A 12,748-nucleotide genomic window follows, 5' to 3' on the forward strand; every position below is an offset into this window, starting at 1 on the left:
CCCTGCCGCTTGATTAATCAACAAACTCCGCATGTTACACCTTGCCTAAACCGTGCGCGGCGCACCAGCAGCCGCGGACTCAGGGTATAAAAACCCCCAGAATGGTGTTGAGCTCGCCTCATGCCTCATGGGTTGGCCAACAGCTGCGGCTCAGGCAACCCATGCGGCCCGCCTCGTCATTATGAAATCACACCTCAGTACAATTGTGGAGCAGCCCAGCCTGTCATGGGGTCACCGTGCTCCAGCCAACACGGTTACGTCATCTCGTCATGAGGACGGCGCGGCATCATGGCCTGGCAGCAGGGCGTGGGCAGCCCGCCGCTGCTCCTGTCCTAGGCAACGGCAGGCCCCCGCACACACTGCATGCTCGCCGTGTTCCCGCAGCCGCGGCTGCTCTGTTGCGCCCCGCCATACTGCCGCCGCGCCGCTACTGCGTCGTGCCTGTCAGGGACTGCTGCAGCGCCTCCAGCTGGTCGAGGGACGCCCCCGTGTCCTGCTGCGCGGCAGCCATGCGCCGTTGCGCGCCCGCGGCCGCTTCCGCAGCGTTGGGCGCCTTGGCGCAGAGGCTCGACCCTGGGGGTGGTTCGCGGCAGCGGGGGCGAGCTGATTAAATGCCCCAGGGACTGTGTCACAATCCGCAGGTGTCACTCGAGCGACATCGACATCACCACACAGTCTGGGAAGCTTCGCAAGCAGAGGGCCATTCGCCAACTCAGCCCGGTCAGGGGCCGCGCTCGTCCAACTGGAACAGATTGTGTGGCCACCGCCACAAGTCAGTCCAAGTCCACCCACCTGGCCCCTCCCTGGCCGCCAGCGCCCCTTTGGCGCGGGCCAGCATCGGCCCCAGCCGCTGCAGCGCGCCGCCGATGGACGCGGCGTCCTCCAGCAGCGCCGCCCTCTGCGTCGCCAGCGCGCCCGAGAGCGGGTCGAAGGCGGACGGGTCACCTATGGCAGGGGCGGGGCGGCAAGGGCGTGTGCGGGATTACAGGCAGGTCGGTGGCCGCTTCATAGACAGTAAAGACATGACTGACGTGCTGACTTGGCTAAGGCCGTCAAGCAACACGACAGGAAGGTGTGTGTTGTGTAAGCGAGCATCTCCTGAGCTTGCAGCATTGAGCAGAAACAACTGCGCACCACCAGCCGATTGGAAAAATGCCAACGCAGCAATGCATGGACCTGCCGCCGCGCGCCACCCACCTGCCAAAGCCAGGTCACGGTTGATCTCCTTCAGCTGCTGCCTGAGACCCCGGCAGTCCTGCTTGGCCTGCGCATCGTATGCACGGGCCGCCGGCGCAGTGGGTCGTCCCCTTGGCAGATCACCCACGGCCACATGCGCACAGCCAGATACCTTGCAACTCGCACTTTGAGGCCGCCCCGCGTCTCGCTACCCTATGTAGCCGGGGGGTGGCGCCCTGCTCGACCCTGGCGCGCGTGGTTCGCCCGTACCTCCCCAATCTGCCGCCGCATGTCCGCCAGCTCAGCATCAAGCTGCGCCTCTTCCTCAGGAGACACCTCAACCAGTGGGGCCGCCGCCTCCTGGGGTTTCCCGTTGCCGCACGCGGGGGGCGCAGCAAAGGCGCGGAAGGTCAGCGGTGCGGCAGGGTTGCTGCATTCGAACCAGACTGCTCGCTTGCCTGTGCATGCAGGTCATCAGAGGGAGCGGCTGCTGTTGCAGCTGCTACTGTTGCCGCTGCTGCTGCTGTCGCTGCTGCTGTGCACCTGCCTGCCAGCTTCAGGGGCCAGCGCACCTGCTCCAAATACAGCTCTGGCGGCACCCGCAGGATCGTGGCCTGTGCCAGGCGCTCAAAGTTAGTGGCCGCCTGGTTGAGGCTGCCAGAGGCGCACTCGTACAGCACGCCAATCCCCTGCAGCAGTGCTCGTCGGTGCTCCGGCCGGATCTCTGCTGCGCCCGCAACGGCCCTGCATGATACAGTAGTGGTGTGCACTTCAGCTGCTTTTCAAGCGGCAGACGGGCACGTTCATGCGCACAGCAGGCAAATGTTCACGGCGCCACTGTTCTGCAAGATGGCATTGCAGGCCGACACTGCTACCTGGTTGCACACGCGCGGCGCCCCATCAACAAACACGCTGTGCTGAGTGCACTCACTCCTCAAACCGGTCGAAGGCATCTGCGCAGGTTTCCAGTGCCTGCATGCAGGTTTGTGGCATCCTCAGGAATGTGTTCTGCTGCACAACACCGACGCGCGTTGCGGACGGGGGGCGGCGCGAAGGCAGAGGCCCTTCTGCGGCCTCCCGTAAACATACGCACCACATTGACCATATCTCCAATGACGAGCGCCGGCTGGAACGTGAACGGGCTGACCCTTTCCGGCTTGGCCTGCTGCTCCTCGTTCTGTTGCTGCTGCTGCACCCCCTCCATGTCCTGTGGATTCTCATCCATATTTTCTATGTACGACCTTGTTTTGATGAAAAAACTCTTGTACGCCGTGGAGTGCCCAGATCACTTGTAGACGAAATGCGTGCTGAAAATTAGCTTTGAAACGCGTGATGATTAGGAAACGAATGCAATGGAACCGGCGTGCCACCTGATGAGGTGGAATGGCCCACGCACATTTCAAACCCACCACATCATTTTCACACAGCCAGGGCTCGCATGGGTCTTCCCGAATGAAAGCCATGAGTGTTATCAACTGGCAATTCACGACGTAAGTATTGTGGCGCCTATCGGCCGGATCGGGGCTCTTCCCTACTGGCCTGCACTCCACAGCACACGGCACATCGTCACACCCACCAGCACGGTCTGCTGCTGATGTGGCGCTACGCTTGCAGACATCAAGCAAAATGTCAGTTGTCCGCTTTTGACACAGATATTGGCGGTACCAACGTATAATTGCGCCACCTACAGGACACTGTCGCCCAAACGTGCTGTTTCTGAGCCAGGCTGTCAACCAGCGCCGCGTGATCGCCGTGTAATCTAAACATGGCCAACTTGCCCATCTTGATGTATTCAATGCAGCATCTCAGGCGTCCACTGCATGTTTCCACTAGATATGTGAACTTCCTCCAATAGCCCCTGACGTACAGGCCGAGCCCAGCAACCAATGTCCGATCGCTGCTGCTCTTAGGGCAAGGCCATGTTGAATGCTCCCGTTTGCTGTCCCACCAGTGACACCAGGCTGCTTCAAATCATACACCCGGGATGGCATTGCAATTGGGCACAAGGTAAGGTGTATGGCTGGCCGGGGTAGAGCAGGTGCTGTTCTTCGCACAGTTTGGTTGCGCGTATTGCTGTTTCATAAGCAGCAGCATGGGGTCGATGTCCACAAACAATCTTGGCACAAGACAAAGACAAAAACTGAATGCTGCAGCACTGCTTCCAATCGTCCAACCGTTCCCAGACTGGAACACACGGGTGGCGCACCAGTCAATGATCACCAGCATGGCACACTTGCTTGTTGGTGCGCAAATGCAAGTGCCCTCATTCAGCACATTCTGCAAATCCGCAGGTTTATTGAGGGGATGGCGGCGCCGCCGCGGTTTCGTGCGCAGCTGAGCTCGATCTCAGCTGAGCTGACGCAGCTACTACTATGTGGCTGCATGGGGAGGTGTCCACGAAAGGGGAGTGCATATGTTTCCCAGACACATGTAAATTACTGTGTTTCTCTATCAATCGCGGCCCCTGCTTTGCAATCGAAGGGAGGTTTTGAGACAACATCCGCCGAGCTACCGGCACATCGAAGTGGAATTCATTGAGGTCCTACAGAGTGAACACACTGAAGTGTGATGATCAGTGTCAGATTATGATAATAGGCATAGTTATGAGCGACTTCGCAAGCAGAGCCCTGCTTTCCGCAGTGCGCCGCGAAGCCCCTAGTTAGTTAGTCGTATCTCCTGGAACAAAATAGTAATTGCACACTCGATTCGCAGCCGCCTCAAACAGCTCGCAACGGAGTGGCGCTGCGTGCCGCTGGCGCGCTCTTTTGGCACCCAGCGAAATAGCGTAGACGCACGCGGCGCACGGCAAGCACAGCGTGCGCGTCAGGCGCCCCGGGATGGTGCCTTTCTCCCAGTCAGAGGCGGAGGCCTTCTGGTATGCGGCCCCGCACCTGTCGAAGGAGCACCAGCAGGCGCTTGCGCAGCTGCGCTCGGAGCTGCAGACGCGCGGCTGCCTGGCCCCGACCGTCGACGACGACCCGTCGCTGCTCCGGTTCCTCAAGGCGCGCGGCTGGAGCGTAGAGAGGGCAGCCAAAATGTACCAGGTGATTGTGTGTGCAGTCAGGGGTGCCCTACGCAAGGGGCGTGAATGGCAGTGCATGCACACCAGAGAGCAGCCGCGGAAGACCTGCGCCATTGGTTGGCGATCCCTCGCAGCTGCCCGCCAGGCGCAGCTTGCACATAGTGGCCACAATCATGTTTCAGTGCTGAGGCATTCAAGCGCCTCTCACAGCGCCCTGGATCTCAAGCAGTGCCTGTGCTTGTGCCTGCGCACTTGCAGGCCATGGCGGAGTGGCGCAAAGCCAAGGGCGTGGACGAGATGATGCGGTCGTTTAGGTTTGGCGAGCGCGCCATCGTGCGCACCATGTACCCGCACTTCTATCACAAGACTGACAAATTCGGGCGGCCCGTCTACTACGAGCTGCTGGGGCAGGTGCGAGGGCCTGGAATTCGCAGGGTTGGTGTCAAGGGCTGGCAGTGGAGTGAGGTGGCAGCTCGGCGTGCATTGCTTTCAGCCGTCTTGCATGTGGCAGCAGCCGGAGCACTTGCGGTTCAAATTCAACAGGAAATTCAAGCATGGGCGACCCCAGCGCCGTGGGGCAGATGCATAGCGCTCGCTCCTACGGGCTGTTGCGCCCCGGCTGCATAATATGTGTTGGGTGCGAGGAGCGCCGGAGACCACCCACCTCTCTTCTTTATTATTCCCCTGTCGGTGGCAGGTGGACGTGGCCAAGGTGATGAGTGTCACGACGCGGGAGCGGTTCCTAAACTACCACATCCTGCTGGTGGGGAGTGCCAGTGGCGCGGCTGCAGCTGGGGGTGGGGCCCTGGTCTTTCCAAGCCAGCGTGTTAGCGGTGAAGCAAATGGGCAGGCCAACCACCGCGTCCTTTTGTTTGTTTGCAAGGTGGATGGTGAGGTGCAGCAGGCGTAATTGTGTGCATACGTCGGAAACGGGCCGCAGCGCCGAGTTAACCGGCTTCATTCTCACTGGCGTGCCCGCGCAACGCGCCCGTCCGCAGGCCGAGTCGTTCCGGCGCGAGAAGCTGCCGCAGTGCAGCGTATGCGCGGGGCGCACCATCCTGGGGGTCGTGGTGGTGCTTGACTTGGAGGGCTTTTCCCTCGCCCAGTTTGCCGCAGCGAAGGATTTCCTGGCAGAGATCTCACGACTTGACCAGGACGGTGGGTAGCTGCGGCAGGCGGGAAGGCGGTCGCGGAGGGTGCGGCCGGCAGGGAGGCAGGGCATCTTGCATCTGCAGGCAGCCTGCACGACAACTGCTTTGATCCGGGAAGGGCGGGTAGTTGTGAGCCGCTTCTACATCGGGCTTGATGATGCTTGCCAAGGACGGCGAGCGTAATATCTGGCAGTAGTCTGGCCATTGTTTGAAATCACATTGTGAACAAACAGCAACACTCCCACGCATGCATCATGCAGTGTTCCCGGAGCACTTGGGTGTGATGTTTCTCATCAACGGTGAGCAACATTACGTGACACAGCGCCTGCACATGCTCCCTTCTCACTCACCGTCCCACCATCTGCATACCTTTTTGTGCAGCAATGCGCAAGCAAATTGATGTGTTCTAGATGCTTTCACACCACAACAATGACGTGCCACCCTCGTGCACTGTGTGGGGCCCTTGCCCTCTACAGCGCCCCTGCTGTTCCGATCCATCTGGGCGTGCATCAAGCCGTTTCTGGACGAGAGGACACTGGGCAAGATCAAGGTGAGCCATCACCCGTCTTCCACAAAAAAGTGTCCGGGTGGTGTATCTAGTCACTCCCTCCCTATGATGTGCAAAGTTCCCGTGCCAGCGCGAGTGCTGGCTGCCACGAGGCAAGCATGGTCTATGTGATGCTTTGCCAACAGAATATACACCAGCAGCGGCTGTCCATGCCAACTGGTCCTAATCAACGCCCACGACCCAGGTCCTGGGCAGCAGCTACCAGTCCGAACTGGTGGCCCTCATACCAGCGGAGAACCTGCCCGCGCGCTTTGGCGGCGAGTCAGCCGCCAACGAGATGGAAGATGAGGGCCCCTGGGAGGGAACTCTGTTCAGCCGCGCCGCCAGCCGCGCCGCGTCCGCCGAGCCGCGGGAGCTGCTCCAGCTCTCGGCGCTGTGCGCGGAGCGCGTGGCGGCCGGCGGCGTCGGCGGGGCGCCGCAGCGGCCGGCGTCGAGCGCGGGCGCGAGCGAGGCGGGGTCGGCGGCGACAACTTTTGCGTCGGCCCTCAGCGCGCAGAGCAGCCGCAGGTCCAGCCGCACCTCTAGCACAGGCGGCACAGCCGCAGGCGTGGCAGCCCCGGCCGGGCTCGGCCTGCTCATCGCACAGCACGGTGGCGGCGGCGGGTGCTTAGATTGCAGCCCAGTCGCTGGCGGCGGCGGCGGCGGCTGCAGTGTGGCGTGTGCGCGCCGCTCCCTGATGGAGGAGACCATCCGCGAGGAGCCCAGCGCGGGCTCAGACTGGCCGGCCCCTGCCGCCAGCGGCGGCGGCGGTGACGGGGAGGAGGAAGGCCTGCAGCGGTGCGGCGGGGAGGCGGGCGGCCTGGCAGCCGGCGGCGAGGCGGCCATGGAGTTGACGGCAAAGGCGAAGATCTGGGCCTCCCGCCCCTCGGGCAGCTTCTGGCGACTGAAGTCAAAGCGCGGCGTGGCGGTTTGACCTGTGAACTGCAGCAGCGCTTGCAAACCTGGGCCACCGGCGCACGAGAGGCTAGCTTCGTCCTGTGCGTCTTCGGCGCACATCATTCGCCGCATGCGGTGTGCAGGGTGTTGCCTGGGCGTGCCGTTTCTTGTGACTGGCTCGATTAGCTCTACAGCGGGGCTTGTTTCTGGCAGGTGAGGTGACACATCAGCATAATGATGGCATCCATGACATCACCACAGACAGTTTGTGTTGGCAGCTGCGCCGACGTACTTCCAACCACGGCTGTGCACGTTGGGCACATGTATGTGTGACGCAGCAGCGCCAACAACTGGGGTGCCCCTGAGCCGTCCCAGCTGAAACGAACTCAACGCTGACCAATGCTGACCGACTTGCCTAGGCAAGCAAACCGCTGGCTTTGACCTTCAGCTTGCGTGATGCCAACGGCACAAGGTGTTTGGCGCGCATGTTGCCGCACGCAAACCTGTGTATATGCCTTGCAATTGTAATCGCCCTGTCCCTTCCAGAGGTATCTTGGTACATTGTGCGTGGATTCAGATACGTGCTGTGTATCGTACTGCAGCACAGGGCGGGTGTGCGAAGGGTATGCCGCCCCAGGCCCGGGTGGGAGGGGTCGAGGGGGGGGGGGGCAAGGCGTGCAGGCAGGCGTCCCGGCCGGCCGACCCCTAGGATCATCCTAGGTGAGCTGCGCGCCGTCTGGTGACAGCTGCGCAACAGGAAAAGCGCAGTCGCATCACCGCCACGGCCGCCAAGCCTTGCGATTTCGTTAATACAGTAGCTGCGCCCTCACATCATATCACAACAGCATTTGGCAGCCACAAACACAGCGGTCACTGGAGATGCTGCTTGGCCAAAGAGGGGGATGGTGTGATGTTACGCTGTGACCGGCACATTAGCTGTGTGTGAGCCATTCCCGACAGCCGCATCGCTGTTGCAACCTCAGCGCCACCGCCAACTTTTTACAAATGCTGTCCATCGGTGCTGAAAGCTGCCATCACGTGACATCAACATGTCACATCCATGCCACACAGACCCTAGCAATGAACTCTGTTTGCTGATTAGACTGAGACTGCTGGCATGCCGCCCAATCAAATGCACGACTTGCCTTGCTGGTTGCATTGCATCCAACCGCCAGGCACAGAGGATTTCACTCGACAGTAACCCAGCCAAAATAGGATACGATTGGCCACAGAATGGTGCCAAGCACGGTTCTCCGCCATTGGCGCCGCAGGGCAGCTATGCGCTGATTGCGTCGCCTGATGCGCTCGCGCTGCACCAGGCGTTCCCCTGCAGTGACATGGTCAGCAACGAGCAGGATTGTCACCCCCCCGCTGTCCACAAAAACCGGCGCCTCCGCCTTGTGCTGCAGCTGCTCTTTCGCTTCAGGCCAGTCTGAGAGGTGCTCCTGAGGGATGATTCTGCCCAGGTGCACACCTGCAGCAGCACGCGGTGTGCAGGGCCTGCCGTTTGCAAGGGCAAGACCCAGCCGCACTGCAGGTTTCACGACGCCCTTGTGATATCATTCAAACCTTAAGAGTCATGCGAAACAACAGCCTGGCCGTGGCAGCCCCTGGATGAGTTCGCGGGGCCAGAACGCAAGGTACGCAGCCCCTGCAGTCACCATGTCCTGGCTCCTCAGGTCCCCCGCACCAAAAAGCTCCGAGAATTGGGGGCCACCCAGCACCGCTCCGCCGCAGCAGTTGCCGTCCGCTGCGTAATCAGCAAGGCTCATGTTGAGGCGGATGCACGTGATGCGCCCTGAGAAACAGCAGGGCTGCCCCTCGGGGTCTGAGGGCGTCTCCTGGTCCACGCCCTCTGGGTACGCCCAGAGCTGCACTGCATCCCCAACACGGCCTCCTCCCCTGTGGCACACGCGGACAGGGGGCACGTTGGCAGCGTGACATGGGGGCTCCCACGGAGGGGAGCAGCAGTGCTGTCTGCAAACAGCCAGCGTTGGCTTGATAGCGTCGGGGCGTGCACTGATACCAAGGGCCGCCGAACTTGTGCTTGCTTGCAAACAAGCCCCAAGGCACACCACGCCATGCACCATCATACCATGCACCGCTATGCCATGCACGCGGACCCGCCAACCCCGCACCTGGCCATGGCTCTTGGCAGCTGCAGCTCTGACCTTGAGGTGGGCACCAGCAGCACCAGGGTTGATATGGGCGAAGAGCGTAGAAACTTCACCTCAAATGGGGGCACCTGCCCAGCCAGCGCGACCCACGCAGTGCTGCCATCCTCTGTCGCCGCCTCCCATACGTGCTCCGTGGTGACTACGGCCCCATCCGAATGGCGCACCAAGACGCAGCTGCCAACGGCGTTGTCCACTGCCACGTGGTCGGTGCCAGTTGCAATGCGGTGCACGCGGCCCACACACGCGGGGGGCTCGCTGGGGACTGCGGGACACAAGGGAACGTGTGATGGGTTTGGAGGCTTCTGGTGAGATTAAACGCCTCGCTCACAAACTCGCGATTCGCCGATCCCAGTGCGCACATGCATCCACGTGCCGTGGTTGAGCAGGGGCAGCTGGCAACCGAGCGCCCAGCAGCGCAGCCCCTGGGCTAAGCCGCAAACATGTGCTTGGCCTCAATCACAGGCGTTGCTCACAAGTTGATGCGACGCCGGCCGGGACCCCCAAAGCATCGGCGGCCGCGCGCTAACGTGAGCCCCACGCAGTGACACTTGCTGCAACAAGTGCACACAAACACACGCACAGACAGACACATACACACCCACCACCCCCCCCCCCCACACACACACACACAAGCAAACATGCTGTGGCCAACTACATGACATCAGAGCCAAACCATGGACGCGGCCTGTCCGCCTCACCTGCTGCTGGTGCTGCTGCTGCTGCTGCTGCCGCTGCTGATGCTGCTGTGTGAACAGGGAAATGGTGGTTGGCCAGAGGGGCCGTAGGGACACCGTGAAGGAAGCCGGCAGCTGATTTAGGCCACGACATTCAGGGGAGGGAAGAGAGGGGTGGATGGGGGCCAGCAGTAGCGGTCTGGTGTTGCTTGGACATCCGGCATGCTAGCCGCGCTCACTGGGCGAAAGCTGTGAATGCGCCAAGGGCAGGAGCTCCTTGCTGTCATGCTAGCCACACCTACGAGACCGTTCAGCAGCAGGTGCACCGCTGCACCAAGTGAAGGTTCCAAGCAGTTGAATGCAGCCTCACCTGCCTTTACCTTGATATCTCCAGCGTGAAGTAGGTATTTGACGCCCGCTTCTACAAGGGTCCTCTCACTGTTGTTTGCCAACATGTCAGTCGTCCGCGCGCCATTTGACCACAGCGCGTCCGCGTAATCTCCATACCCTTCATGTAGGCTTTCCAGGTAGGTCCTGAGCCCTTCCACATCAGCAAACCTCATGCTGTCTGGCGCTCGCCAACACCAGAATTCATGCAGGTGGGTGGGAGCACGAGAAGGTCCCCGTGCAACCTGCGACTGAGTGACCTGTCCCAATCGTTTTCTGGTGGCCAGGTTTGCATAAGGTGGGAATAATCAGCACAGAGCTATGACAACCAGCAGCGTAAGCAGGGTGAAGCGCCGGTGTCATGCTGGCCTGCTGGGACCATCCAGCTTTGTCGGACCTGGCGAGCGCTCTTACCTCGCGGCTCAAGCTGGCATTGGGTGAAATTTCAGGGCTGCTAAACGCAAAACAGAAGATTTTTCATTGTAAGGGCGCAGAAGACACCCGTTGCTTGTCTGTACGTGAGGATGGAAGTGATCTTGCTCAGTATCGTATGTGTGCTCGCTTCTCAGGTGCGACTGATGTTGCAGACTGCGCAAAGGCAAGAGGTTTTGCCGATACGCAGAAACTCCACCAGAACACCCTATTATCTAAGGTCTGGTAAGGGTGCACACACTGGGCCGGGCTTGGCAGATTCTGCCTGGGTGCATAGAATCACCACACATTTTCAAAGAACCAATCAGCGGGAATGAGAGTTAGGTTGTATCAGGAGTGCACGCCAGCGTGGGGTTGGCCCTGCAGCGCAGTGAGCACACATCGGAGCGGAGCCCAGACCGCTACCTCAGCAAGCAGCGTCTGGCCGGGTGCACCTGGTTCCATCCGCGCACGCGGCCAGACGATCGTGTAGCAGGCTTCATTAGCTTGCCCACTGCTATCCTGCTTGCGGTGATGCTATACTGGTGAACGTCCTTCAGACAAGCAACGGTCGCATGTTTTGCCTTGCCGCACAAACCTTTCAGCAGCTGGTCTCATTCTGCCTTCTCAGTCCAGTAAAACCATGTCCTTGCCTGTTTCTGCATGCTTGCTCTGAAGATAACGGAGGGCTGCATGGCAGCTGCCAGGTAGTCGCTGCTTGGGATTGCAATGGGTGGGGCGCAGCTGGCAGGTATTTGCTAGCGGGCCCAGCTGCTGCAGGTCAATTGCATCAGCGTTGAAACGGGCTGTGAACTGCTAGGCCACTAGGCTAACCTGCTGCTAGCGGATTCCAGGATCAGCCGGTCCCAGCCAAGCACCTGTGTTGCCAAGCACTGGGACGTTGTTGCATTGACCTATGTACCGTGTCACACTGATTTGCCAAGGAGCAGGTGGTATGTTCGTCACCAGTAAACAGAAATCACCGCTGTGAGTATTTGCAGAATCTGTTCCTGCTATTGTGCCTGTGGCAGCGCAAGTCAGGTCGGCGTGCAAGTCCCCACGGCATTTGCGGGTGCCACCTCAAGCCCGTCGGCCTGCGACTGGGTCAGCTGCTGCTGCTGCTGTTGCTGGCGTGCCTGGTGCCACATGGGTTGCTGCATCGACGTTCCAAATGAGCTCTTGTGAGTATCAAGCAGCTCGCTACCCACCAAGGATGCGCCTAGATGCAAACACGCACCCAGACACGCCCTCTGTGCCCTCCGCTGGGGTCAACGGCCTGCCGTCATCCGTCGGCGCCCCTGCCTCAACTTCCTCCCACAAACATGCTTCCCGCAAGTTGCTTTAGGTGCAGGCTCGCATAAAACAGCATGGGAAGCTGGATGGGCTCCACAGCTGCACGGTCACTACAGCAGGACGCGGGTGTGCTGCGGTGGCGTCACTGCGCAACTGCCGGAACCCAGCCTCACCACGAAGGTGATGCCCGTGATTATACTTGCAATCAATTTGTGCGTACGATACCATTTCTTGTCCAGGATGGATGCTCAGCGAGACCACTCGTAACCTGATAATGGAGAATGATCTGAGCCATGGTTCTGGCGAGGGTGGTAGCCATCGTCCTCCACCTGTGTTGATTCGCCCACCTCAGGTAACATGCGGCTGCTTGGTGATGATGGTGATCCGCGTTGGTTGCCGATCCACAACTTCCTGGACTGTCCGCTTTTTATCACAAGCGATTGTACGCAAATGCTGTCGCAGGCAACAAGTCACCACCAGACAGCAGCATCACATGCAGCGCCGCCGCCCAGCGGTATAGCGCCACACCAGCAGCATGCGCGGTCGGCGGGGCCCGATGCAACGGCCTCTGGAGGGCGAGCCGCACCTGCAGGCCCGCCGGGCTTGGTCACGCGCCCGCCACAGCAGGCGGCGGGTCCGCCTGGCTCCGGGCCGCGAGTACTGCCGGGTGCGGGAGGGCCCCCACGGCACGTGCCCTCCAGCCATTCAGTGGCGCCGCCACCGGCCAGGCCGCTGCCTCCTGGAAGGGACTCACAGGGGCCTCCCACACAGGCAACTGGGCTGGTACCCCCGCCGCCACTGGCATCCCGCGGTGCGCCGCCGCCGCCGCCCATCCCGCCGCCCGGCGTGCCGCCGCCGCCGCCGCCGGTTCGGCCCCGTGTGCCGCCGCCGCCACTGCCAGCGGCAGGGCCGCCGCCACCGATGGTGCGGCCCCCGGGACCCCTGAGGGCCGGCATGGCTGGCAATCTAGGCAGCGGCTCGTCAGGCGGCGGCGCGCCGCCCAAGGCCGGCCC

At 61.2% G+C, this 12,748-nt stretch overlaps 3 protein-coding genes across 3 annotated transcripts in view; 2 read left to right on the forward strand and 1 right to left on the reverse strand.

Moving 5' to 3' along the window:
• Positions 1 to 427: 427 nt before the first annotated feature.
• MNEG_4140 (hypothetical protein) lies at positions 428 to 2,401 on the reverse strand (the record flags this gene model as incomplete). Its single annotated transcript, XM_014047382.1, has 7 exons — positions 428 to 573; positions 793 to 945; positions 1,198 to 1,264; positions 1,447 to 1,536; positions 1,749 to 1,920; positions 2,108 to 2,148; positions 2,270 to 2,401. 7 exons carry the CDS (start codon positions 2,399 to 2,401, stop codon positions 428 to 430), a joined length of 801 nt encoding a protein of 266 aa, XP_013902836.1.
• A 1,612-nt stretch (positions 2,402 to 4,013) lies between these two features.
• MNEG_4141 (SEC14 cytosolic factor) lies at positions 4,014 to 6,830 on the forward strand (the record flags this gene model as incomplete). Its single annotated transcript, XM_014047383.1, has 7 exons — positions 4,014 to 4,220; positions 4,457 to 4,609; positions 4,896 to 4,961; positions 5,197 to 5,356; positions 5,610 to 5,648; positions 5,826 to 5,899; positions 6,102 to 6,830. 7 exons carry the CDS (start codon positions 4,014 to 4,016, stop codon positions 6,828 to 6,830), a joined length of 1,428 nt encoding a protein of 475 aa, XP_013902837.1.
• Positions 6,831 to 12,270: 5,440 nt separating this feature from the next.
• The window catches only part of MNEG_4142 (hypothetical protein), a gene marked incomplete at both ends in the record, with an annotated part of 5,994 nt that continues 5,516 nt past the window's right edge, over positions 12,271 to 12,748 (forward strand). Inside the window, one exon of the mRNA XM_014047384.1 lies at positions 12,271 to 12,402. Within this exon, the coding sequence (XP_013902838.1) occupies positions 12,271 to 12,402 (132 nt within the window). The remainder of the gene's footprint in view (positions 12,403 to 12,748) is intronic.

The sequence above is a fragment of the Monoraphidium neglectum genome (genome assembly GCF_000611645.1).
Source record: "Monoraphidium neglectum strain SAG 48.87 unplaced genomic scaffold scaffold00558, whole genome shotgun sequence".
Lineage (NCBI taxonomy): Eukaryota > Viridiplantae > Chlorophyta > Chlorophyceae > Sphaeropleales > Selenastraceae > Monoraphidium > Monoraphidium neglectum.